This window comes from Talpa europaea, assembly GCF_964194135.1.
Source record: "Talpa europaea genome assembly, chromosome: 11".
NCBI lineage: Eukaryota > Metazoa > Chordata > Mammalia > Eulipotyphla > Talpidae > Talpa > Talpa europaea.
The window spans coordinates 103,884,453-103,912,099 of NC_140078.1; the positions used below are offsets into that span (position 1 = coordinate 103,884,453).

General features: G+C 56.3%; 1 protein-coding gene across 4 annotated transcripts in view; it reads right to left on the reverse strand.

Moving 5' to 3' along the window:
- CNTN4 (contactin 4) overlaps positions 1 to 27,647 on the reverse strand; it is a gene marked incomplete at both ends in the record, with an annotated part of 224,911 nt that overhangs the window by 21,482 nt on the left and 175,782 nt on the right. For all 4 annotated transcript variants that reach the window (XM_084246783.1, XM_084246781.1, XM_084246782.1 and 1 more), the window contains one exon: positions 26,458 to 26,585. In XM_084246783.1, the coding sequence (XP_084102909.1) occupies positions 26,458 to 26,585 (128 nt within the window). The remainder of the gene's footprint in view (positions 1 to 26,457; positions 26,586 to 27,647) is intronic.

The window sequence follows — 27,647 nt, forward strand, 5'->3', positions numbered from 1 at the left end:
ACGGGCCGAGGCTGCGTTCTGAGCGGCCGCCGCGGGGCCCACCCCTCCCCTGCAGTCAGGGCTGTCCGGCCTCTGCGCCCAGCATATCTGGTCGTCTCCCGTGAGGCCGGGATCCAGAGCGCCCGCCCTTTATTCCGGTGCGTGCCCTTTCATCAGCCAGTTTCTCAATGGTGACGGTTTGGATGCCGCCTTTTAGCTTTCTGTTTCGTATTATTTCTGCTACGGGGAAACGTCTGTGGGCTTCCTTACAGATTGAGGCTGCTGGAGCTGGCAGGCAGCTGACCTCCAACGACACAGGGGACTGGCCAGAGATGTCTCTGGCCCAAGTGAGATGCCTCCACAAAGACGGCTCCTAAGGGTCACGACAGACATGGTTGGGCACCCGGGGTGAATGCCAGCACTCGCCAGTGAGCCCACATTTCTGTAAAAATGAGCCCAGTGGCGTCTAAGTTATCTTCAGCTGTTGTGCATGAAGCAGCCATCTGAACGGGGTGCCCGCGGCTCGGGAACCACCCTGATCTGATGCCGATGGCTTCGTCTGGGTGCAGAGACAGGACAAAGGCGGAGATCTGCAGAGAGAGTCAGTGGCACTGCCCTGCCGCCCTGTGGGGAGGGGCTGTCCTGAAATCACACGAGTCCCCTCGCCAGCCTCAGGATGCGCTGGGGGTCCCTGCGGACCCCCCATGGGGAAACACTGCTGCAAAGGTCAGCACCCGCTCGCTCCCTCCTCCCGACCTCCTCCTTCCCACGCCCTCGGCTTCCCATCCCCCTCAGCGGGCAGGCACGTCACTGTCATTACTGACTTCACCGTCCGAACCATCCCCATCTCGAGCAGCAGATGAAGCCCCTTCAGGCCCCACGGCTTTGTGACACCTTGTTGTTATTTATTCCGCTTCTTCACTCTCTGGCCCGGGCTGCTCCCGGCTCTCTGACACAGGCGCTGCTGCAGCCCCACGCGCGGCGGCGGCGGCGTGCAGGGAGACCCGGCTCCTGAGCAGAGGAGATGCCTGCCTGCCCGCTGACTCGCTCGTCCCGGTGCTGGGCGTGCCCGTGCAAGCATCACACGCGCCTCACACACGTCAGCACCTGCTCCTGCTTCTCTGTCTTGTCCTCGGAACACTCACTTGCTTAATCAACATTTAGGCTCAGTATGACGCGCTCCCTAACCAAGTCAGCTGTGTCCCCTGCCCACACTCTGCTCACCCTCAGTGACCCCTGGGCCTCTGGGCCCCCAGACCCTGCGCTCTCAGCTCTCTACCCCTCCACGCCCCCTGTGCAGAGGCGGCCAGGGAGGGGGCGGGACGGATGGCGGGACCTAGATTGTTTTAGCATTTTGGGGTGAAGATACTAAAGAACACACCAAAATAATCTCAAAGTGGCTAATTCTGATTCTAGAGCATGCCCCATTTCAAAGGCAAAGTTTTAGGTCACTTCTTAGAAGATGAATACAGGGCAGATGTGACTTTACAGAAATTAAAACACTGAGTTCCCGCATTTCACGTAGGGGTGAAGGGCTGAGTCAGGGCTTTCATGCAGTCTGTGCCCTGTCAGGAAGCAGGCGTTACACACCATCTTGTTACACTTTCGGGGACTCGCTCGTCACTCAGTGGTGGAGCAACAGGTTCCCATCTCTGTTCTCTCTGTGGGGTCCCCACGGTCTGCTCTTACAGCAACGATGACCAGAAACAACACCGCCGTCCCCAGTGTTCTCGCTCCCAGAGTGACTCTTCAGAGGAAACCCGCCCGCCCAGGTGGGGGTGTGGGGCGGGGCGGGGATGGGCCACCACCCGAGCTGGGTCCCGGGGCCTCCGCTGGCCGCCCTTCCCGGCTGTGGCTTCTTCTCCCGGGGGGGGGGGGCGGCTTCCTCCTTGTGTCTGGAAGTTCATCTCATAAAGGGTTTATTCCTCCTCGGGAGGACGCTTTCCTAGAGTGTCTGCAGAGCCCTAAATCAGGTCATGGAGGTGGTCTGGGGTCTGCGGCCCACGGAGCAGCAGGTGGCCAGGTCTGGCCCTTGTCTCCTGGGGCGGCTGTGCTGCGCTCTCTGGCCAGGGGTAAGTTCCTCTGCAGGCTCTGAGTCCGGGCAGAGACTCCCCCGGCTTCTTGACAGGGGGCTGAGGTCAGGGCCCTGACTTCACGCCGCACTGGCGGCTAAAATACCCTGATTGAACAGCACCTTCGAGGCAGCATCTCCGGACACCATCAGGCCCCGGTGGTCTCCCTCTTCGCTCCCGAGTCCCCATCTGGGGTACAATACGATGCCTTCGGATCTCCTTTAGACCCCCACTTCCCCATGTCCTTTCCGGTGGCCAGCTATGCTTGCGCACTGAGAAATTTTTAAAATTTGAAACAATGGTAGGTGGTTTTCTCTCGTGGCTTAGCTTACCTCTCTTTCTGTTAACACAACTAAATTAGGGGGAAAAAATATCACATTGTGCATGAACCCAGGAAGGGAACTGGTTGGAAAAAAAAAATTGTCTTGGCTCCAGATGAGGAAATCCATCCTGTGGAGGTGGCGGGAGGCCACAGCCCTGGCGCAGGGCGTACGCAGGGGCCGCGGACTTGCATCAATTCTCCCCAGGATGCTCGCCGCGCGCGGTGACCCGGCGCTCCGAACAACGCGCATGATGTGACAAATGACCTCGGGGGGAGGCAGAAGGCATGTTCTGACCCCACTCGGCCCGAGAGCAAACTGGAAGCTTCTATAAGGCAATTCACAAAGCAGCCCTGAGCAGAATGCTTACCGCTCTATTTTCAAGGACTGGGGGAGCGCAAAGCCGAGCTGTTTAATAAGCCTGACGGCCACAAATGGAAACTGCCACCGCCAGCCAATCGAGGGTGGCCGGCGGGCGCTTCGGAAGCATGCAGCCGGATGATCATCCAGATGATGAGCCTCGCCTCGCCAAGATGAGCCGCGTGAAGCACCTATTTAATTATGAACTCTGCTCGGCAGCACCGGGGGGCTCCTGGTTGCCTTTCAGGTCTTCAAATTGGCTACAGCTATCAATGTGGAGTTTCTGTTTTGTTCTAAATGAGGAAATTATAATTTGTCTTCAAATCACGGTCACATCGCTTGCTCGCATTTTCACCTGCCCCGAGGGAAAGCAGCCTCCCGGGCTGGGACTTGTGCCACGTTGCAGGAGCAGCTTTCTCGGCCGGGATGTCTTTCCAAATGGAGGGGCTCTTCTGCAGGTGCCGGCACTTCCGCTATGAGTGAGAACACTCCTCAGGCAAAGCAGCCCGCAACCACACAGGTGGCGGGGCTGTGCTCAATCTACCTGCTCACATCTCTGTGTGATGCTTTCTTTATGATTAAAAAAAAAAAAATGACCCAGACAGACTATTGGAAACAACTATTCTCATTGACAAATTAAATAAATTGTATCCTCAAGTCAAGGTATAATGAAGATTACTCTGACTTTTTTTTTCCTATGGTGGAAGGGAAAAAAGGCATGGCAAAGGAGAGAACCACGGCTGTCTTTTAACCATGCAAAAACATGTCCGTCAATTATTAATTAGAATTCTTTCTGTTCGAGAAGAAGGGACTGTAGGCTTGTGTGCTTCAGCTACCATCCATAACTCTCCCTATGAGTCACTGGGCAAAAGAGTCCCAAAGAAATCCCATTAGTGTCAGTGAAATAAAGTAAATTCCATCACAGACAATGCATGAGACTGGCATAATGAGGTCTGTGCTGATGAACGGGATGTATTATGGAGCGCATGGGCATCTGGCTGCATGTACTGATCCAGGAAAGAGAACATTTACCTAAACTACAAAAGGAGTGACATGTGCACCTTGAGACGAGGCCAATGGAGCGCACAGATGACACCCTCCATTGTCAGCACCTCAAAGCAGCCAGCAGTGCCCGGCCAGGGCCGCCCAGGAGCGAGGGTTGCTGCCCGCCGGCAGGTGGTGCTGAAGCCTCAGCCGAGGGAGCGCGCAGCTCCTTTCTATTTATCAGGCTCCTGTCAGCAATTTTCTACATGTTTTCAAATTCCTCAGTGGAAGGACAGCACGTCTTGGGAAAGCAGCAATAATTCTCATGTTCTGAAGCAGTATTTCTTGGTTTGCTTATAGATTTTGCGAAAAGGTCGCCGAGGAGCATACGAGGAAGCTGGAAACTGAGGGAATGGCTGTCTTCGTGGACCTCACCTGCTCCCTCCCACCCTGGCTGCAGGAAGACGGGTGCATAAAGCTTTCTGCAGAGTAAAGCGAAACAAGCCAGCCTGCCCGGCGCCTGGGCGAGCACAGACTGGCCAGTGTGGGGCTGGTCTATATTCGAAGAGAACTTCTTCCTGAATCCCTCTGGGATGGGCAGCGCCCAGCAGCCCTGAGGTCCCTGCTGCTGCTGCCCTCTCCTGTGGGTGCCCAGTGGGGACGAGATCATGAGCTCAGCCGCCCAAGGAGGGTCCTTTTCCAGCAGCATCGTGTGCCCCCGTGAGCCCTCACGCACATCCCCGCCGCTTAATCATCGGTTTCCAAAGCAGAGTTTGTTATTGCTCTTCATCCTGAGGGAAAGTGGCAAAGAGCTGACAAACACACTCTCACAAAGAAGACCCACTTTCTGGGGTAGGTTCGAGGGTCACTGCACATGTGGTCCAATCTTCTCCTCTAGAGTTAGGGAAATTTTACTCTCTATTGAGAGTTGTCGATCCAAAGAGAAAAAAATCAATTGAGGGTCAGAGATGACTAAAACAACTTAATTTAGTTTATTTTCAGGGAGATATTTAAATTTCTCATGCCTTTTAAATTGGGTGCAGGGCACACAAAAATCTAAAGGTACCTCAAGTGACTTAAAGCTCAGCACTAGCCTGGGAAAAGGACTGTGAGGGGCCAGAGAGTGGGAAGCAGGAGACAGAGAAAAGGATGAGAAAAGGACAAGAGACACAAACAGGGAAGGCTGAGATGGGGAGCAGCAGGGTCAGACCGCACAGACCTGCACACTGGGGCCGTCCCTTCCCATCAGAGGCGGCCGCGGCCGGCAGAGCATTTTCAGAAGGTGAAAGGCAATCCTCTGGGGGGCAGCATTTCTTTGAGAGGTTTTTAGGGTTTAAAATAGAAATCCCGTACTGGGCACATTGCACCTTTGTAAATATAGTTAATTAGAGGTCTCCCGCCTCTTGTGGCTTTCACCTGAAGGGGCTTGGGTCTTGACAGTGTGCTACTCTGACCCGTGGGCCTCATTTTCTACATCTTCTCTGACAAACATAAATCAATGCAACTCACCAAATCAACACAAGGAAAGGCAAAAGTTACACGATCATATCAGTGCATGCCAAGAAGGCATTTGACAAGATTCAATATCCATTTATGCTAACAATTCTTAATAAAATGGGGATAGAAGGGACATACCTCAACATAATAAGGTTCATATATAATAAACCCACAGCTAGCGAGGATCCTTCTCAATGCTGTGAGACTGAGAGCTTTTTCTCTATGATCAGGTACACAGCAAGGATTGCTACTGTTGCTACAGTCTTGTTGCTACTGTTCCACATAAAATTGGAAGTCCTAGTTAGAGAAATTAGGTAAGAGAAAGAAATAAAAAGAATCCAAATTGGATTGGAAAAGAAATAGTAAAACTATCACTATTTGCGGATGATGTAATAATACATACAGAGAACCCTGAGACTTCACTAAAAATCTTTTAAAAATCATAAATCAGTATAGCAAAATGGCAGACTACAAAATCAACATACAGAAATGTGTTCCATTCCTATATGCAATTAATGAACTGGAAGGGAAAGAAATCAAGAAAACAAGCCCATTTACAGAAGCATCAAAAAAGTTTTGAATACCTCACAGGGGAGGTACAAGTCCTATTCAATGAAAACTATGACATTGCCAGAAGAAATAGAAAAAGACACATGGAAATGGAAAGAAATTCCATGTTCATGGATTGGAAATGTTAACATTGTTAAAATAGCCATCTTACTCAATGCAATATACTTAGATTCAATAGTTCCTATTCTTCAAAGAAGCAGGGAAAATACCATTGACATTTATATGGAACCCCAAGTTAGCCAAAACAATCTTGACAAAAAGAAGAGGAATTAGCTTATCATGCTCCCAGGCTTTAAACTATGCTATAAGGTTACGGACATCAAAACAGTGTGGTATTGAAATTGAAATAGACATACAGCCCAACGGAATGCAACTGAGAGGCCAGAAATAAACTCACACTGTCATGGGCACTTACTCTATGACAAAGGAGTCAACAATACTGCACACCCCATGGAGATGGATGAGGTCACTTTCGTCTTCGACTTCTGAACATCTGTCCTAGAAGTTTTAATGTGTATGATCTAACAGAAATCGCCAAAATGCATGCCTTGGTGACACTGGCAAAGTCAGAGCTGTAGAATATCTATCAAAGTGCTCAGTAAGGTGTTCACTCAACGTTTCCTCTTGTTGAACAGACCTGGTGCTTCCTTCATATGGGTAAAAGAGAACAAGCAGATTCCCTGTCGGGGCCGTGATCACTGCAGGTACTTGGCACACCTTGGTGCTGGGGCTGACCCTCGAAGGCCACTGTCACCATCACAGAGCATCATCATGGCAACCAGTGTGCCCCGAGGTGGGATCTGTGCTGACACTGCGTCCGCGACCTCGCCAAAGCACAAGCATCCTGGCGGGGAACACACGTCTTCCGTGTGCAGCAGAGATACCGGTACACAGCACAGTCGCTGACACGCAGGTGCTCGACAGCAGTGGAGGAATAAATCACTCTGGGTCTAACTTCACCATTACCACCATTTAATAGACCATGTACCTGACACACCCTAATGGGGCCAGGAATAACCCCTAAGGGCACAGACCTAATGAGGGGGGAGGAGAGGGGTTCTCCAGCCTGGGCGTGGTGGGCTGGGATTTCCACTCCAGCATGACTTCAGCTCACTGCTGGCTTTAAATCTCCGTGGAAGAGGCAAGGCGCTGGGTGGCTGCCAATGCTTAGTTATCAATGAGCTTTGTCCAATTCTCTTTTTATTCTGATCGACTGTGACATGAGCTAGAGCTACTTGGGAGTCAACACATAAGAAGGGGAGGAAAACGGGCATCCAAGGGAGCCCAGCAAGGGGAGATGAGAACAGGAGGAAGGGCCCGGAGCAGCTCCAGGAAGCCCTAGGGACTGTACCGTCAAAGGCCTCTCCAGTAGCAGGGTCTGGGTAACCCGCGGAACGCAGCTCCCTCTGCTGAGGGGAAGGCGAGAGAGTGGATTTACAACACTTGCAGTGTTAAAACCACTCACAAGTGCCCCATACTGGAAACCTGGACCCCTAGATCGGCAGGCAGTTCTGTTTGGAGCTTAACAGTGTGGACATCTGCACCAGGTAAGTTTTAAGTCTAGTTTTACCACTTACTATGTCGTTTCTAGAAAAGCTACTTCATTTCCCAATGCCTCCATTTTCCCAGAGTTAGTGGGAACGACATCGCCCCGTACTCTGAGGATTAAGTGAGTGTGCAGCTCTGAGCATAGGAACTAAAGTCAGCCAGGTAACAGGCGCCCCAGGCCTTCAGCAGCACGACAACCAGCAGGACGCCACCTCTGCATTTCCCTGGAAGCAGTGCCCAGGCCCTGCCAACAGCCAGCAATGCTCTGCCTGGTGCCCGGTTGATATCGGGTAGAAATTCCAAATAAAAGACGCTCTTTGAGATATAAAATAGTCGGGCCATGCAGACTGCACGGAGCACCGCCGCACGCAGCCCACGAGCACCGGGGCAGGGCCCGTGTAGAGCAGCCCCCGACAGATGAGACACGATCAAGACACTGAGCTTCAGAGTCAGAAATGCCCGGAAGCATATTTGTCTCCAGTCTGGTGCTCAAGGCAAGCAGCCCTGGTCATCTGTGCCCTGGCTTCTGGCCCACTCGTTTACTAGCTGGCCGGTCATGGGTAGGCGACTGGAAGTAGAAGTCAGTTAACTTGTTTTTAACTTGTAATAGTTCTGTAGCGGCATATGATCTGATTAGCACACCTAAGTGTTCTGCACGAATTAGTTATCCCATCACCACTCTCATCATTAGTGCCATTATCATCATCACCGTCGGCACAATCCCTGGCATGATAATCACCTTCATTGTCACCCTCAACTGCCATCACTACGGCCACGACCAGCACCATCCCCACCGCCATCAGCACCATCCCCACCACCATCCTCACCGCCATCCCCACCATCAGCACCACCATCCCCATCAGCACCATCCCCACCACCATCCTCACCGCCATCCCCACCATCAGCACCACCATCCCCATCAGCACCATCCCCACCACCATCCTCACCGCCATCCCCACCATCAGCACCACCATCCCCATCAGCACCATCCCCGCTAAAACCACTGTCATAATAATCACCTTCATTTTAGCCCTCATTACCACAACTACTACCACCATCCCCACCACTACCACAGTCCCCACCAGGAACATTAGGCTTCATCTGTGCTTGGTCCATGTGTTGTCACTGCAAGAAATTTACAGAAAAAACAGTTTTCCCTAAACATGCAGAGATCAGGGAGTCAGAGAAAAATGTCTATATACACACACTTCCAGAGAAATCCTGTGGGATTCAACGTCATGACGAAATCTGCCTCAACCTCACAAGGACGCCACAGAGGAAGTAAAATTGACAGCTCCTAAAAGTGATAACCGATGCTCAAAACAATTTGCTGCGAGCGGAGGTATCATCAGGACATTATCTGGTACACGGAGAGCTCTTCGCCAGAGCCGCGTGCACACACCCGGATGAACGGCCAGGTGCTGTCTGCTCACTTGCCAGGGCAACGCACCCAGCGCCCCAGAGAGTCACCCAGTCAGGAGATGATCATCTTGTTTCCACATCCCAGGACCTCCATTAACTCTCTGGCCATCACCAGACACTGTGAAAAATGCTGAAGACAGGACAATATGACCCTGAGCTGAGAAGATTAATAACCGGTGAATAACCAAACCCGCTCCCTGATAGTCGCTATGCTGATTTCTACAGCTATCTTAATGGATTATTTGAGTAGTTTATGGGGCGCAGCCAAAGTGATACTTTACGGAGGGTCGTGGAAGGTCTGAGCTAAGCTTCGCTGGATGCTATCTTTGCCTTTAAAGCACAGAATCTTTTTAAATTTTGTTTTCTCCTCGTCTTCCATTTTTTAATACTTTGGAGACCATGAGGCCTAGAGCTGTTTTGGGGCCGATCAGCACAAATTCCCACAGATGCTGCGAGGTGCTCACGGAGCCTGCCGCCTGGCGCTGTGCGGGTGAGATGGGGCCGGGGGGCACCGAGCTGGCGGCACGCTGCACAGGGAGCGGGTGCTGTCACTTCGCATTAACGGAGCGCCCTCACGCCGTCACGCCGTCACGCCGGGCCTGGCGCTGGACGCAGATCCGGAGTCTCCGCACGTCCGTGGCTGCATGACCCGCACACTCAACCCCGTCTCTCTCAGGAAGGCTGGGTCTCCAGGGCCGGCGGGCAGGAGGCAGCGGCAGGCGGGGCAGGCATGGGTCTGGGGCCCACAGCCCTTTCGGCATCTGGCCGTGTGGAGCTGACCGCAACTTCACACTCCGGGATGATTTCATGAAAACAGAAAGATTAAAAAGCGACACAAATAATCACTCTGATTATGTGTCAGACATAATGGCAGCCCCTTTCCATGAATTATCTCATTTCCTCTTCATAATCGCTGAGTAGGATTCTGGGGACTCGGAAGCGTCTTGAAGCAGCAGTACAGGGATTCACAAACGGCGTCAGCCATGAGGATGGAGAGGATGTAGGGCGGCGGCGAGCAGATGGGCTTGTCTGGAACACCCCACGCGCAGGAGCCTGTGCAGCAGGGCGCTGCGGGGCAGGGAGGCGGCGGCGGCCTTGCTGAGAGTTGGTCACGACCCCAGGTACGCCCTCGTCCGTGCAGCAGGGCGCCAGCCTCCTCACCCAGAGGGCGCTGGGACTTCACTCGCTAGCAGAAGGCACGGGGCCCTCTGGGCCCGCGGGTGCAGGCGCAGTCTCGCGTCTTAGCAGGGGGATGCTGAGATCCCCTGCACCACCTCACGTGCTTTCCCCGACCCCTGCAGCTCTCTGACCCTCCGGGAAGGCGGCGAAATCCCCTCTCTAGGGATTGTGATCAACCCAAAGGGAAAGCCCACAAAATTACAGGGGTGAGGGTTCCCCAAGGAAATGGCTGAGTCACACTGATCTCACGGTCAGTAACCTTCACCCACTGCTCCGTGGCTTCCAGGAGGCCTTTAGTGCCTTGTGCAGAGGTGGGCGGCCGCCAAGGGGCACCATCACCCCAGGAGCTGTTCACAGGAAAGACCGGGCCCCGTGCAAGGACTCGTGTTTTCAGGGAAATGAGAGATGCTGAGCTCACGTGCTGACCAGAAACGACACCACGGTAAGAGCCCTCAGCTCCCACGAGCGCGTTCCAGAAACCGGCACAGGGAGACTGGGAGCAAGAGGTGAACACCTGATGCTCGGGGAGACCCTCTGCCCAGTGTTTGGGGGGCTCTGGGCCCAAGGGTGCCTAGGAGGGGCCACTCCCCCCTGTGCTCGCACACCTGCAGCCCGGCCCCCACCTAAGGGCCCCCGTGCCGCACGGCTGTGGCCAGGATGCCCAGGGCGGGCAGCACAAGCCTTGCTTGTGCCCCCCGACCTTCTCCTGGACGCAGCGGCCCTGACGTGTGCCTGGCAGGGTCAGGCGATGGAAGTTAGCTGGATGGGGCCCGTGGGCATTTCTGGGGGGAATGAGCAGGGACGCAGGCGCTGAGACCCCCAGGGCGGGAGACGCCCAGCAGGACCAGTCCAGCCCCGGGGGAGGAGAGCTCAGGCGCGACAGACCGGCGCCCGCCGTTCCCTAGACGTATGTCTGCAGGAGAAACAGCCACGAACAGCAGCCAGAGGAGAGCAGATCCGGGCCCGGAACACGCGGCCGCGGGAGCAGCGGAGGTGGGAGCACGGCGGCCGAGGCTGCACACGGAGCTGGGGGCGGGGGCCGCACCCGCGCTGTCTCCCTGTAGGGGGCGGGGGGGGCCTCCAGGGAGGCGGGCTTGTCCCCACATCCCGGGAAGCCTCTGCACGACACGCTTCGAGGAAGAACACGGACCCGCCAGGACAGGGAGGCGGGCGGCGCCGGCAGGGGCGGGGGGCGCGGGGGGCGGGGGTGGGCCCTCTGCGCTGGGCCGCGGGTCACATGAACGTCTCTTTTTGTGAAAACCGGCTGAGCTTGGACTTCGACTGCGTGACATGTATCAAATCTAAGCAAACAGAGAGACGGGACACCAAAAAGCCGCGCCGATGAAGAACAGAAGCCGCGCTTGGTTCAATGCTGGGGGCGGCGCCGGCGCAGGCCGTGTGCCCGGGTCCGTCTGGCCTCCGTGCTGACGTCCACGTGCCAGGACGGTGGGCAGCCGCGGGGCACGGTGTGGGTAGCGGCGTGTGAAAGAGCATAACAGTCATTTTCTATAATAAGAAGCCAGAAGCCAGCCCCTAAAATGGAAGAATTGAGAGCGAGCAATTTAAGCATGTTATTTAAAGATACGAAATCAATACAAAACCAGACCAAAAAAAAATCAAGCTGCAAAGCTGAGAGCAGCTGACTTTGGGGAGGAGAAGAGGGGCGGGGGGGGGGCTCTGTTGCCCCCTTGGTCCTCTTGCGCCCTCTCTCTCGTCCTTCACTGCGCCCCCAGGGGTCTGGTACCAGGCAGAGCGTCTCCCTAGCCCGGTGAGGAGGGGCCTCAGCTGCGGGAGCCGAAGGCAGGGTGTCGCGCCCCAACCCCCGCCCAGGTCCCTCCTCTCAAGCCTGGAAGCCGCAGCCTGGCTGGGTGAGGAACGAGGCTTGGTTCAGATCCTGAAGAATGCGCCCCGAGAACCCAGAGGGGGAGCCTGCAGAAACCTCATCTACCTGAATGCCCAGGTCCTCGGTGCCAGGGCCTGCTGGCCAGGCCGGTCGCCGACAGCCCTGGCTCACTCCAGCTTGGATGGCAAACCACGCGACCCGTCACGGCCCACCCCCTGGTGGGCGGCACGGAGTCCACAGTGCCCCCCGCCTCCCATGCCAGCGTGTGTCCCAGCAGGTGCATAAGGGAGACCATCAGGGTGCCCGCCCCCGGCTCCAGCGGGGCGTCTCCCGGCCACCTATGCTGCACGCTGCTCTAACACAAAGGCAATCCCTCCCTGGCGCTTTAGACCTGGTACTGGCAAAAGACAGCTCCTTCGGGTCAGACACAGACAACCGCGGGCACAGCCAGGTGACGCCTTTCGCAGGCTAGTGATTAAAGGGAGCTGATCTCCATCTTTGCGAGCACAGAATGATCCGTGGCGTTACAGGAATGATGGCGATCTGGCGGAGGTTAATCAGATACACGAGAAATCGCATCTGCCCCTTGATAAAGTACAAGTCGTCAGAGATGAGCCGCGGAGCCCAGCTGCCCAGCCCGCACCCCCCAGCAACCAGCCCAGGCAGGCGCATCCGGGCTCGGCAGAGCCAGCGCAGACCAGGACACCCGCAGGCCGGAGCACTGCCTGCCGAGCCCTGATGCGTGGGCTCTGTGATGCGTGCGCCCGGCTAACGGCACAGACGCAGAAGTGGGTCTTCGTGACGGCTGGTGCTGTCCCAGAGGGAAGGGCCTACCCCCTCCGACTTCAGAGCAGCTACAAACATGCGGGGTCCTGGTGCATCTTTAGGGGGCCACAGCAGGGTACTGAGCCAAGCGTTCTGACGCCTCCCCCAGGGAAAAAGGGGGTAGCGCTTTGGGGGGTGAGCAGGGGGAGCAACACAGCACATGACACAGGCTGTCCTTGACTCACCCACTGAACTCGGCGGGGCTGTGAAGCCTTCTGGGGGAATTCTACTTGCCAGGCAGGCAGGGCTCCCCACATGCCAGGGGAGCAGGAGCTCTGGAGGCCAGGCTGGCCCAGGGTCAGGGCTGGCAGCAGGTCTGGGCCTGTCCCTGAAGCCAGCCTGCCACACCCACGCCCAGAAGCCTTCCCTGTGCCCCATCGGTGGCCTCTGTGCTCCCCTGGCCGGTGACTTCTGGATTGCTCGGCTGGCTGTCCCTTTGGGAGACCACCTAGTGAGGTGAGGGCAGAGGCCACAGGGCCTTGGCTGGGGGGTGGAGTCTCCCCTTCTCTCGTTTCCTTTCCAAAAAAGGGGCTGGACCTGAAGGAGCGCTCACGTGGGTGGGCTCATGAATCCACAGCAAGAACAGGGTGAGCCTGAGATCCTGCAAAAGGAGCCGTGTTCCCTGCAGGCACCTACTATGTGCAAGGCATGTGGTCACACAGCCACTCCTGCCCCAGAGAAGCTGGCCGTCTGCGGGGGTGACGTGACGACGGACGCATAAGGACATGGAGCCAAGATGACGTTCGGATGAGGAGCGGGAGCTGGGACTGGGCGGGCGCTGTGACAGCAGCCGGGAGGCGCTGCCTCTGCGGGACAGTGGGGGAAGGTCCTGTGCGCTGAACTCGGAGCCGGCGACAGTGTCCAAGGGTCAGGGCGTGGGGTGGGCGGGAGGAGGAGTGTCGACAGTTGAAGAGGAATGAACCGAGTTCACGATCTCACAAGAGCCAGAGTCCCGTGACCCAAACTCACACCCTCTGTCGTCCACGGCCCCTGGCGAAAACCAAAACGGAATGAAAGAAAAGACGCACATAGATCCTCGGGGAAGGGGTGTGCTCCGCCCGCCAGATGAGAAGCTGGGGCCCAGGCCCCGACGCGGTCAAGGCCGTGAGGGGCCACGCACCCCCGTGCTGAGCTCGAAGGGGTCCACGCAGCTGCCACGTCAGGCCTCCAGAGCAGCATCTGTCCACAGGGCAGGAACAACAGCCCCGGCACGCCCGCCTGGCTCACGAGCGCCGTGAGCATCATCCATCTGACCTCAGCGTCCACATGAGGTGCCGCCGCCTGTGTTCTCGCTGGTACCCGACAGCGTCGGGGCGCAGAGCGCGGTGGGAAGAGCCGGCCTGAGCTCGCTGGGGGAGCAGGTGCACAGGGCGCTGGTTCAGTCACACGACAGGCCACGTGACGCCGTTCCCACTGGCTCTGTCCACCCACATGGCTCCTCTCACGGGGTTATTTTCCTGGCCTTGGTTTGAACAAAATGCTACTTTCTCTGCTCGCTCCTTGTATTTGGATAAAACAGGAGTGGCAGATGGCGCAGAAAGCAGCCCAAGTGGGCACGTCGGAGCGAGCCGACCGCCGCGGTGGTCTGCAAGGCTCGCCGGCACGGAGGAGGCCGAGCAGGGGAGCAGGGGACGGCGGCTGAGAAGCAAAGGCGGGACAGGAGCCGGAGCAGGCGTGAACTCCCGGCACTGCTCTAGCCTCTCTCGATCGCGGGCCTGCAGACTGTCATTGTTTTACTAGACTCCTGCTCAAAAAATCAAAGAGTTACAGACATCCAGGGGAAATGAGGCCTGATCACCGCCGGCTTCCAATTAGCTGGGTGTTAACTCTTCACCAGGAAAACGAACCTGCCTCATCCCTCGCTGACTGGCCCGGATGCGAGTTGCAGGTGGAAACACGCTGGCAATCGGCTGCCGTCCCAAACAGATGATGGCACGGCCCCTGGGGTCCCCCAGCAGCAGGGCGCAGGCCCGCTCCAGAGCGGGGTGGCTCGGGCACCCTCCCCCGGCTTGACGGGTGCTGACTGTGCACCCTCGAGAAGGGGGTCATCGCCTCGGGGGTGGTTTGTGTTGACTCTACATCAAGTGGCCGCAGACACAGGCCAGAGAGAAGCTGAGCAGAAGTGGGGTCCCCCACTCAGCACGGGGCCCCCCGGGGGGAAGACTGCCCCAGGGCCTGCCCTTCCAGCTCCCAGCCCAGTGCACCCGTGGGCTGTCCACACCCCAGAAACCATAAGTATCCTCTGTGCTTCAGGGGTCCCGGCCTGACTCATGCACACAAACACAAAGCGAGTCTCCTGCCCACGGAGGACGTCACACCCGCTCCTTCGTGAGCCCGAGTGCCAGTGCTCACCGGAGACTTCGTGGGTGAAAAACCAGAAACTGGAGGCCTTCGAGCTTCTTTACCGATCACAGACCTTTCCACCTGGAGGAGGCCTTTGCTCTCTCTATGCAGACTCTCCACAGGTGGACTGGAGTCGGGTGAGGGAGACGGCTGAGCACCTCGACCAGTGCCCGGGAGGGGCGGACCCCCAGCCGCCCGCCGTCACGACCGGTAGGAAGGGCGGGCCGCACCTCCTCCGGCCTCCACCACTCACCACCTTCAGGCCCGGCCTCCCGCCCGCTGCTTCACTCTCTTTGTGCTGGAGCTGAACCATAGTCCCCCAGCCTGGCGGGGATCCGTGAGGATGAGTTAGTCGGGGAAAGAGCTATTTCATCTATAATTTATGGCTTTTCCTTTGTGCACAGCGCTTTCCCCAACAGAGCGGCCCACGGATGACTGCAGCTGGAAGCCGGCACCCCAATTTTCTGGAGCTTAAGACCAGCACACAGTTTGTCATTCAAACCCACTAGCCAAATCAGTTAGAGACACTCATGAAAACGAGGACGTGAGTTTACAGCATTTCACGGGATTCTGTGTCACTAACGCACGGCCTCCCAGCGAGCGTGGCGGCTGTCAGGACCCCCGGTCGGTGGCGGCAGAGAGCGGAGTCTTCTTAAAGACAGGACTAATTTGCTTCCTGGCGAGAGGTGACAGCCCACCCCAGTCTGCCTCAGATTTTCGGAGATAATAACTTGTGTTTTCTTGTCCCAATTAACCACTGGCCACCCCCGAGACGCCCACGTCCGTTCCGATAACAGTTTCTACTCCCCCCATAACCGCCGCTGCAGATATGGCGGTGGCAGCAGCCACGGAGCTGCAGAGAGAGGCTGGACCCACCCGGCTCCCAGGCCTCTCCTCAGTGCCCCACCGTGGTCAACGCGCACCCACTTAGTGATTTAAAAACTGGAAATAATTGCCAGCCGGGCCTTTTCCGGGACCCATTGGAGCTTCCCAGGGCCAGTGTGCGGGGAGAGCGGGGTCGCGGGAAGGAAGGAGGCTGCAGAGGATGCGCGGCCTCATCTAAAGCACTCCCGGCCCAGCCGCTCAAGCGTGAGGGTCGCGCCCTCGGTGTGCGCACATCCCCATGCCTGACTCTCCTGCCGCCCAGCCCTCATCCGACGCAAGTCCGGGGAGAGCAGTGAAGCGCCCGGCCCGGCTCTCCTCCTGGACGGAGCCTCCTCACCAGGCCCGTGACGAGGGCCCAAGGGGGAGTGCCCAGGCGGCCGGGCCAGCGTCAGGCAGCCAGAGCCTCCTCATGCGCTCACCCCCAGCCGCGGGCTCGCTCACCTGGCTGACGCTCTGGCAGCGGCTGGAGGGCGTCGAGGTCCATCTTAGGATTGACTAGAATGTAGTCGCTGTTACCGGGCGCTGTGTTAAGAATCTATGCTCATAAGTAGCAGGCAACCTCGCCAACCCCGGGGCGCTGCGGCCGGGAGAAGGGGAAGGACACTCGGGAATGAGAGGGCACAACCTCCGTGCAGGAGGGTGGCGTCCGCCTGGCGTCCTACGGGTCAGCTCACCCCGCCCGGGTCCCTGAGAGCTCAGACGACCGGACGACTGCCGCTGGGGTTGTGCAAGTCTCCTGAGTGGTCGGTCACAGGCAAGTGCTGGGGCGTCTTCCGGGGGCGACATGAAGCCCTCTGGTCCCGAAGCCCCCGGCTCTCAGCACCTGCGGTGTCGCCAAGGCACACCCGCCTGCAGGCCTGCGAAAGGCTGCCCACCTTCCTCAACCACCGGTGACGCCTCCTCTTTGCCCGAACAGCCTCGGTCTCCCCAGCTGCACCTCCTCGCGCTTCCCGCTGGTCTTCTTCAAGCTGATGTCCAATTTTTATGTCCCTCTGAGCAGAAAACCACGGCGCTCCCCGGCTGCATGGGCATCGGTGCTTCCGCAGACCTAGGCCCTGTACGCTGCAGCTCAAGGCTCTCTCTTCTCTTGAAGCAGGGAATGCTGCTGATTCGGGAACGACCCCACAGGAGGTCAAGGCCTGGGGTCACAGCCTGCTCCAACATGACTGTCGTCCGATGTCGGGGCCGAGGGCAGGATTTCATATTTGCTGCTGTTAAAATGAATCTTGTCACAGGGGGTTTGTATAAATGCCTTTTCGCGGTCACTTTGGACACTGAGTCTGTCATTTTAACTCTTCCTGACTGACTGTGGGATCAGAAAATCTACTCAGCAAGTTAATGGTAACATCATGTGTCACTGGCTGGCGAGAAATTTCAGTAAGAAAAGGCTAAGGAAGTGGCAGAGGGAGGGCCAGGTCCCCAGGGTGGTTTTCAGTCCTGGCCAGCCCTGCGGGGCTGCAATGTCTTATCCAAGTTGCCCCTCGGCCCCCCTTGATCTTGCCCACCTGGAGGTCACACGAGACCCTGTGAAAGGGCGAGCAGGAGAAACACGTCTCTACGGACAAAGGCTGCTCTTCACTTCTCGTTAAACACGCCACGCTGGCGGAAAGATCATGAAAAAAAATTACCAAAAAATGTGCACAGCATGATGTTTTGTGATGAGGGTATGTTTTCAGATTTGAAAACGTGAAGAGTTAAACACACACATATCATGCACGTTTAGGTAGAATTCTGGAAGAAAACACTAACTATGTTTCTACGGATCTTTCCGAATTACCTTTTTTCTAGTATTTCTACAAATAACCTGGATTATTACAAACTTTACGAACAGCCCCCACGCCGACGCCAGTGATGCCGCTCGGCTCTCTAAGCTCTTCCCTCGAAGCTGGTGTCATTTGCCCACAGGTGATCGAATCCGCTTTCCTCCCATGGAAGGGAAAACCGCCAAGCCCGGCTCTCAGCGCCCGGCTCCGACTTGCGCCAGGCGTCTCAGTGGCTCCCGGAGCTGCCTGTGCGCCGCGTGGCCGGAGCTTCCCTGCCGTGGCGGCAACCCGAGTGGGGAGGGTCACCGTGACGCTTCCTCGCCTGGCGAACTTAGCCCTCCCCTCCTAAGTGCAGCCCAGGGACCGCCTCCTGCCTTGTCTCCCACTCAGCCCTTCTCACTCCACCCTCCCAGCCCTTCCACCCAGCTCTCGCGTGTAGCTCCATTTCGCCGTCCACCGCACACAACCCCCGCACCCCCCCCCCCCCCCCCCGCAGCCTGAGTCGCCGACATGCCGCCCGCGCTCTGTGCAGGCCCGGCCCGGGCACAGCTCATTCCAGGTCCGGCCTGGAGGTCAGGCTCCCAGACCGGGGAGGCCCAGGGGTGGGCACACGTTAAGAAGCCTGCGGTGAGTCTGAAGCTGGTGGCCCACGGGCCCTGGTGTCCTCGAGGGAGGGAGACGACGGTGGCATCTTCAGAGTCATCCTGGCAACACTGCTGGGCTCAAGACTGAAGTCCCTTTGCCATCCCCGCGCAGACAGCAAGGTGGCCAGACGCTTCACTTACGCTGTGGCAAAGCCCATGGCCGGACGCGCTGGGTCAGGAGGCTGTGGGCCGGGCTGAGCAGTAACTGCGAAGCAAGAAGCAGGTGGCTCTGTGGACTGCCCCCCAGGCAGACGCCCCGTCCTCTGGACTGCTCAGCAGCACCCCTACTTCTGGACGGAGGGTGGGGTGGGTAGCGGATGGTTCATATGGTGCTAGGTGACATTTCTTGCAGCTGGGGAATTTTTCAAAGCAGGTGTTGCTAATCTTCACTTCATAACACCTCTTGCACTTTTGCACACCGATTATAGAATTGCTAGAAGGCCATGCGAAAAAGCCAGGGCGTCGCTACACGTTCTGCTCAAGTTTCCTCTCCCATACGGCCACCTACTCACAGCTCTTCAAAGGGCTGCGGGAGAGACAAGCATTTTCACCTTTTAGAAAGGCACCCAGAGCGCGCAAATCAGAGAGAGATGATGGAAATGTTAATTAACTCTCTTTCATCCTGGTCAGATTCTGCATTTAACCTAAAGGCCTACCGTCTTTTGGGTGTTTTCCTTGCATCTGATTGCCGGTGACAGCCGCAGGAATTCAATTGTGGCCGGTGGGGGGGACTCCTTTGGGAGAGCCACCCCTCCTGCCTCTGTCACAGAAAACAAATGCCAAGAAAGGAAGGTGAGGCGCTCTTGGTTTATTCTGATGCATTTCTTTTCTGGCTCAAGATTTAGAACAGACCAAGCCTCTCTTTTCAGAGCTGGGACCAAGTGCGTCCCCCATGGAAACACCTCGGAAGTACAAGCGGACCAGACTTAAAACACCTCCACACCCCACGCACCCCCCGAGAAGCCCTGTCTGCAAGAACCCTGTCTGCACGACAAGCCATCATTCTCAAGCCACAGGAAGTTCTGACATTTAGGAACCGAAGATAAAAGTACTTCATTTTACTCTCCCCTTTATTTATTACGCCATTAGCCGTTTAAAACCCACTTTGGCTCTGGAAACAATAAAAAAGAAGTCCTACCAGAGCTGAAAACAAACCACGCTGCTCCGCGTGCAGAGCCCGACAGAAACCGCCCCTTCCCTTCGGAGGGGAGAGCTGGATGCAAGATGTGCTGGCGGGGGCTTCCGCGAGCAGCCGCACGCGCACGAGACGGATGTGTGTTTACGCACTCGAAAAATATATAACTTTAATAACGCCGGGGATGTGTGCACAAGTGGTAGCAGAGGTAAGTCAGAGATCTATGCTTTTTAATATCAACTTCCTCCCGAGTAAGGGCTTTATCACATTAATAGCTAAATCATCCTGATTGTGAAACAGCTGAAATGAGACAATTAGTATGGCCAGTGACAGCCTTGAAGAATGAAACATGTAAGGTTTCAGCGCCAGCCAGATGGATATCTTCAATATTCTTCTTATTATCTGCACGTGGTAATAAGTTCAATTAAACAGAGTCAGTACAACATGAGTCTCTGCGAATTGCCGGAAAAGAAATTAATTAGTGCTTCACATTTAATGAAGCCAAAGAGTTATATTCTGTTTGCCCTTTTTGTTTGTTTGTTTGTGTTGTTTATTTTGATTGTGAAGTGCTCATTAGGAAGTAAATCATTTACCTCATTCTACACTAGAGCTTTTTCTTAAAAGGAAGGCATTTGGATTAAACAGGATCACGTATCACTAATGATCAGGTTTGATCTACAGAATCTGAAGGCAAAGTATGAAATCAGATACTGTCTGCGTTTGACTGCCATGTCTGACCGTGTATGAGAATTCTTTTTAAATCGAGATATTATACATATAAAACCGCAAAGAACTTTTCCTAACCAATACTTGTATTCCCACTTCTAGAATGGTCTTTAAAAGTTTTCCATAGATCTGTTTTCCCCTCTGAATAGACATTAAAATTTTATGCGAATGAACGATTACCAAAACAATTAATGTCCTTTCACATGATCTCATCCAAGCTTCCCCCCCCTCATAAATATCTCCAGGTTTACTTGGAGTATGTATTTTTCCGTTTAAACCTCACATGGTATTAGCATCTATTGCTAATTTGATATCATGTTACATGCATCATAGGAAATAATACCACGTGTATTATTCTAGCCTTTGCCTGTGTATTTTCTTGTCATCACCAACAATGACATCGTAAACATCTTTCCAGGTCTACCTCGGAACACATGTAACTTCCTCTCGAGGACATGCCAGGAACGGAGCTGCTGGGCCCCGGAGAGGGCCCTTTTTCTCATCGACTTGCTCTCCAGAGTCTCTTCCCATTTGCATTTCTACTCCTAACGTGTGCACTCCACCTTCCTCACGTTCTCACCCACAGGTTTGTTCGCTGTTTCTCTTCTGCCGTCTTACATGGAAAAAAATCGCGTGGCCTTGTGTTTATATTTGCACTTCCCTGATTGCTGGTGAGGCCAATGCTCATTCACAAGCCTGCTGGGCCGAGCGTCCCCCACCAGGCAGGAATGTGCAGCCCATCTTCAGCCGAGGCCTGCGAGACAAGGCAGAGCGAGCAAGGGAGGCAGCTGCCGGGCCCATCTTCCTCTGGCCAGGGATGGAGAAGGCTGGGCATGGGGCTGGTAGATGGCCGGGCAGGCGATGCTGGCACACAGAGGCTCAGCACCAGCAAAGGCGAGCAGCTTTTTTACAGAGAGACTCGGACAAGTGGGGGTGATCCTGTCCACGCTCAAGCACTGAAGATGCTGTTTGCTCACTCTCCCTGGCCGTCAGCAGGGCTCAAAGCAAAGCCAGGGGAAATAATGGCTCCGCTTCAGCTGGGCCTGGCTGGCACAGCCCCTGCCCTCTTCGGGCCCCACCCAGCCAGCTGCTGCCATGCGCAGTGGGCGGGTCTCTGCCGACCAAACAGGACCCGCTGTTGAAACGTCCCGGTCGCTGTCCTTCCTGCAGGGACTTAGCACAACGAGCACTTAGTGCTTCCAACAGCAAAGTTTCCTTCTTCTAGATGCCTTGGGTCAGATTTTGCACTAATCCTATTAGAAATACCCTTAATTATTGCCTAGAAATAATTGGTTCCAGTGGAAGGCATCCAATTAGGCTGAAATGTATGCTAAGGGCCCTGTGTTAAAAGCTCTGGCCGTGAGTTAGCAGCCACACGTCACTGCTGGTTACTGATACCTGATTTATCCCCAGTCAGCTGTGGGGAAAGCCCTGAATAATTTTACACAAGCGATGCGGCCACTTCCAACTCATTTTCAAAAAAGGTTCCTGTGGAGGCCGTGCCAGCCATGCTCTGCCTGGCGAGGCGGAGTCTCAGGCCCTGCGGCCGCGGAGGACGTGATGCCCACGCTCTGCGGGCCGGTGAGGCCGCCGCCTGCCGTCTCCGTGCGTTTGACAGTCTTTCCTGCCAAGCGTCCATGTCCTCTGATGGGTGGACAGTCACCCTGTGCCTGGCTGTGGGAATCCAGTGGGTGTGGGGCAAGCAGAGGACAGCCTCACGCGCAGCCTTGGGGGACGGGACACAGACATTTTCTGAGAGCAGTAGATGCAGCCTTGGTGAAATTCTGAGAACCTTTTTCTTACCACTGAGATTTAAATCCTGGGCAATGAAAAATAAATTTAAATGAACAGCAGAACCAGAAAGAATCTTTTTAAATCTGGATGAAATCAGGGTAAAATTGCATGGAGGGCAAATTCAAAAGGAAAAAAAGAATTGTAAAAGAACAACCTGCAGCCTCCGATGTGTGCAAGCTAAGTATGGAGCAGTTTTGCAGATTCAGGCTGGTGATGGCAGAAAGTTCCAGAAGTACCAAGTGCCTTGAAAAGCGACAACGGCTGTTTTGAGCGTTAGGATTCTCCTGGGCCTAAGAGCTGGGTAAGATCTGTGGGGAGGCGGAGTCCTGGGAGAGAACCTCCCACCAATTCTGGCTCGTGACCGGACTCGGGCAAGTGTCCAACATCAGCGGGGGCGCGTGAAGCCGGGACCCCTGGCGGGCCGCCTGCCTGGGGAAGGAACAGCAGGGAGAGGGGGCGCTGTCTGTGTTCTCTGCTCTGCACCTGGGGCTTTCCTCTGCACCTTGGGGCTACTAGCAGGCGCGTGCAGGCTCTGGCCTCCAAGAGTGCTCAGCTCCGCAGGCGCCGCCGAAGCCAGCCTGCAGACACGCGGGCTCCTGAAGCTGGACCGATGGCCCTGGACATGAGTGGCAGAGACTTTCAGAAACTTACATATCCTTCTGACGCTTTTCTTTCAAGCGGTGAAGCCTGTGGAAACCAGTCTTGGTCCGTGGGCTCTGCAGAGATGGGTGCCGAGCTAGATCTGGCCCAGGGGCCATGGCTTCCAGCCCCCGGGAAGGCTGCGTGTGCCGGCTGGGTGCTTGAGCACCAAGGGGCGTGCACAAAAGATGTAGGTTTTGAGGACTCGCCCCTCCATTAGTGTGGGCCTGGACAGGCCTGCAAGGACAAGTTTTCTCGAAGTGATGCCTTCAGCTACCCGAGGTCACTCTGGATGCCCTTCTGCACGGTAACTGTGGTGACAGGAGCTGGAGGTGGTCAGAGGGGCCAGGGTGGCGATGGTCTTGCTGAACCCCAGTCAAGATAAGCACCCCAAGTCGCTCTTCCCTAGGATTGCTATTTAAAAGTATCTGTCCTAGAAGCCTGTGCAGCAAAGACACCACATCGTGCCGAACCACATGCGTCCAACCCCGCTGTAGCGATAACGGCGGTCGGTAAGGACTCCGCAGCACGTGGAAGGGCCTGCCCCCCGCCCCCCACCCCGTGCCCAGTGACGTCCACCATCGATAAAGCACATCTTTGTTTAAAGGTCAAATATTATGCCTTCTGCTGGGACTTGGGAGCCTGATTAGAACTGTCCCTGCTTCCCATTAAATCACAGCCAAATCTCAAATAGGCTGTAACTAGCTTAGAAAATAAAAGCCGTAAAATTTAGAAATTCAGATGACGGGATGATCGCCCAGAGCCCCCGGGCTCCCATCGGAGTCCTGCGTGTGGCACCTGCTGGCACGGCCTGGGGCCTTCTCGGCTTCCACGTGCCTGCCAGAGGCTGATGTCAGCCCCGCGCCTGCTGCGGTGGGTTCCCCTCCTTCGCCTCCTGCTCCTGACCCGTGCCTGCCACCATCATCCTCTCTCAGACACGAGGGGGGAGGAAGAGAGTCGGGCTGTGAACGACGCAGTGGTTACAAGAAGGTGAGGGGAGGCGTGTTCCGATGTCCCACCTTCCCGGGGCTCGAATCCCAGACACGGGAGATCAAGAGAGGATGAGAACATTGTAAGGGGGGAGAAACCCCCGACAGGCCCGTCCCTCTGTAGACCTCAAGTGGAAGCAAAACCTGGGGCTCAATCGCAACCACGGGAAGCCGCGCCCTTGCACGGACTGTGTGGGCTGGGCTGTGACGTGCCGTTCGGGCTTGGACATAGGCCACGCAAGGTCACGCCGAGATCACAGCGGCCTTCTTGGCTCCACCACGCATTTCTGGGTTCTGTAAACACGCTTCCCGGAGCCCCGGGGCCCACCTGCATGTCCCGTCAGCGCCCCCCGGCGTCAGCGCCTGCCCCGGGAGGGATGTTCTTGAAAGCACCTTCTGGCGCGGCACAAGTGGCGGGGCCGCTCACTCCCGTGACTGCTGGCACGGATGGGCTCGTACGCCCCACCTGGCTGGAAGGGGGCTGAGGCCAGCGGCCTCTGGAGAGGAGCCTGGCAGGGCGAGGACCAGCAGGCAGCAGCCTCGGGGGCCCTGGCCTTGGCCACCCACCTCGGCCCCCGCCCACCTGCCCAGCTCCGCCCTTCCCCGCCCACCAGCAATTTCAGCTGACAGAGTGCCCGGGTGTGTGGTGTCGGCGGGCACTGGATTCCCCACGAGTCCCAACGTCCTCCTGGAAGCTGCCCTCCACTGCGCCTCTCACTCGACATCTGCCCTCTGCACGCAGGCGGCACACGCAGGCGGCACAGTGCACACTTGACACTTTTTACCAACTTGCTTCCTTACGTAACTACATTTAAAAATAATTTTTATCGTTTCAGTAATGGAAAATTAGTGTTTTCCTGAAAACATGGAGAGAAATGATGACCCAAATAAAATAAAAAGCTTACAGGCTGCCCGAAACGATCTCTGATACCATGCCTGGGGAGTGGCTGCTTGTTTATTCACATTTTGAAGGGCGGGTTTACTGGGAGAAGAGGAAAGAGAAGCGGCGCCCGCAGGGCACGGGGCAGCTTGGGGGGAGCAAGCAGTGACGCCTCCAGTGTCAGGTCACAGCCTCTAGCTCAGCCGGCGCCGTCCGCACACCGCGTGAGCTGGCTGCCGCGTCCGCGTGCACCCCGTGTCTGTAAACCCTGCACGCGAGTCAGGGGAGGGGTGGCTGGAGGGTCTGTGCTGGGCACAAGGGCGCGGGTGGCTGGGAGGGCCTAGACGTGACTCTGTGATCGGAAGCTGACAGACCTCATGCTCTGAGACATTTCCCTGGGGCAGGCTCACCCCTCCCCGCTCCCCGCTAATCATCCTAATGGGTTGGAGGCGGACGCGTCGTCAGTGTTGGTTTTAATAAGGTTTCGAGGCCCGGCGGCGAGTCCATGGAAGTGGAAACAAGGGAGCCAGCACGAACATCTCCTAGGCTCAGGCACCACAGGGAGCACCGAACATGGGGTATCTCAGTCGTGAGGACAACCTCGAGGGGTCCTGCCATCCCCAAGCACAGGTGAGTCACCCCGCCAAGGTCAGGACCCCAGAGTGGGAGTGAGGAGGCTCCGGGCTGACCTCCCCGACTCGAGGCTGCCGGCTCCGACTGTCTTCCCTCTCCATGACAGGGCAAACCTGCAGGGGACCCAGCCGGCTCTCACGGTTCTGAAACCGTGGCCCCTCCTGGCTCCAGGTGGCCCTCGTTTTCCTCCTGCAGCTGAGCTAGTCCGACATTAGCAAAGCTCTCCAGCTAGAACTCGACCTCCTTGTCCTTGGCCTGTGAGACGCAGTGAGCACACGGCCACACTGTGGGCTCCTGCAGCGACCGCGCCACGGGCCGGGACAGCTGCCGTCGGTCTCATCGAAGGACAGGTTTCCTTCTGGCTGCATCTCTCAATGTTCTGTAAAAACGGGGTAGTACTTTTCCAACTTCCAATGACTCCCCAAATGTTAATCAACTTCCAATGACTCCCCAAATGTTCCTTATTTAAGTTAAAATTCAGGCATATTGTCTTCTTGGGTATTTTTATTTGCTTTAGGCTATCTCCTAGGAGGGAGCTACAGATGGCCACGGAGGGTGCTGTGCACGACTGATCTGGGCCTGTCAGGGAGCAGCAGGCCAGGTGTGTGGGAGCCTTCCCTGGCGTGGGAGGGGCTGCGGAGGCCGCGGGCCAGGTTTCCTGGTCCAGGGCCCTTTGCTGTAGCTGCTGACCTTGAGAACTCAGCAGCTGGAGCCTTTCCTAAGTCCAGATCCCTGCCAAGAACCCTTCAACCTGAAATACTACGACTCAGCAAGTGTAAAGTGAGAGAACTGGAAATAAAATGTCATTTAAAATCGCCCCCTTCACAATCCTTCCATCCAGCCCGCCCAGTGACACGCTGCCGGGGCAGACTCGATCACGGGCACGTGAAAGATGAAATGCCAGGCCCGGGTGCAGGCCTTGTATCTGTACAGCTGACAGCGCTGGCGGGCGGCCCAAGCACAGCCCCGGTCAGCGCCCTTTGTTTCGATAATCTATGCCCACATCTTCAGGAACTGGGGCGGCGCTATTAAAAATTGCTAATGTCATCGTTTCAACAGCATGTGCTAAAAATAGCAGTTGAGTGAGTCTCGGGTTTCTAATTTGTTAGCACATGAATTCCAAATCTATCGAGACTTGAAGGAAATTTAATTAAAGGATTGAAGATAACATTACTTACAATTCTCTAACAGATACAAAGGCTGTGATTCTCCACATTGTATTGGGCGATTCTGAAACGAGATAGCCTTTCCATCACACCCATTACCGACCGTTCTCGAGGAGTTATTAATCATATCATGCTTACCATGATGAATTAATCCAGCGGCGCAGTGACCGCAGCACCTGTTCCTGGCGGAACGCCACCTGCAGCTCACCTGTGGGACACAGGGGGCGCTAGAGAGCGTGCGCGTGACCAGGTGGGCCTTACCTTTCACCACCAAGTTCCCGGTGCTGCTGGCCGTTCCGAAGTGGTTGGTGGCGACGCAGGTGTAGCTGCCAGCGTCTGACTTGGTCACGTTAACGATCCTGAGGCTTCCGTCTTCAGAAATGGTGATTCTGGAATCAAAGCAAATCAGCCAAAACGGGTGAGCTTACCTCAGGCCAATCACGGGGCAGTGCTCACTTCATTATCCTCTTTCGAATTATAAACCACGCATTATCCGGCTGTGGGGTGCTGACCCTGGCCCCAGGCGCAGTCTGGGAAGAGCCCTGTGCCAGCACAGGAGCAGGGGCCGGGACTGGTGGCAGGATCTACTGGCGTGGAGGCTCTCGGGAAGGGCCCCTGCCAGGTCTGGTGACGCGGCTGGTGGGTGGTGTGAGGTGGCAGCTGCACGGAGAGGCTGGGGTCCAAGCTCCAGCTCTGCCCGCCCGGGCAGCGTGTCTGCTCACAACCGGCTTCGCGTTCTGTTCCGGCTTCCTGACGCATAAAGCAGGGTCGGGACAGCGATCGGACAGGCCAAGAGTCAGTATTCGGCAGAGAAGGCGGGGCCCTGCCCGCCCCTGTAGTGCTCTTGGGCATCGGCTCACTCTGGAAAGCTCTGTCCTCCCCAGCAGCCTCTGCACCTCCCGGGGAGCGCACACCCTCCTCTCAACGTACGTTCTTGGGGCAGAGTGAGGAAGTCAGCTCGCTCCGTGCCCTCAGCTGCACTTCCGCCGACCGCCTGGTGCCCACGTGCCCGTGACCGCCAGGGTCCCTGCCCGGCACACGGCGCCGATGGGGCCTGCTCACGCACGTCACTGACACACATAACAGGTGCTCAGTAAGGACCAGCTGATGCCCTATTAGCCACAGAGCAGACGCCACGACAAAAATAGAGGAGCAAGCAAATCCTAATTCCCTCAGTGATCGCAGAAATAGCGTTAAAGGCATTAATCACATCCCTATTTATAAAACGATTAGCTGCAAAGTGTGAAGTGTCGGCGCATGAGAACCCAGGAACTGGGTGACTCTGTGTTTCAGATTTGGGGGCCTCCAGAGGCGAGCCTCGGCACAGGCACGGGGAAAGGCTGTGAACACAGACCGAGGCCTGGCCTCAGGACGCTGGAACCGTGAGTCTGACCACCAAGAGGCTCAAGCTCCAAGGCAGGCCTCTCGCCTGGCCTTGCCCGCGCTTCGGG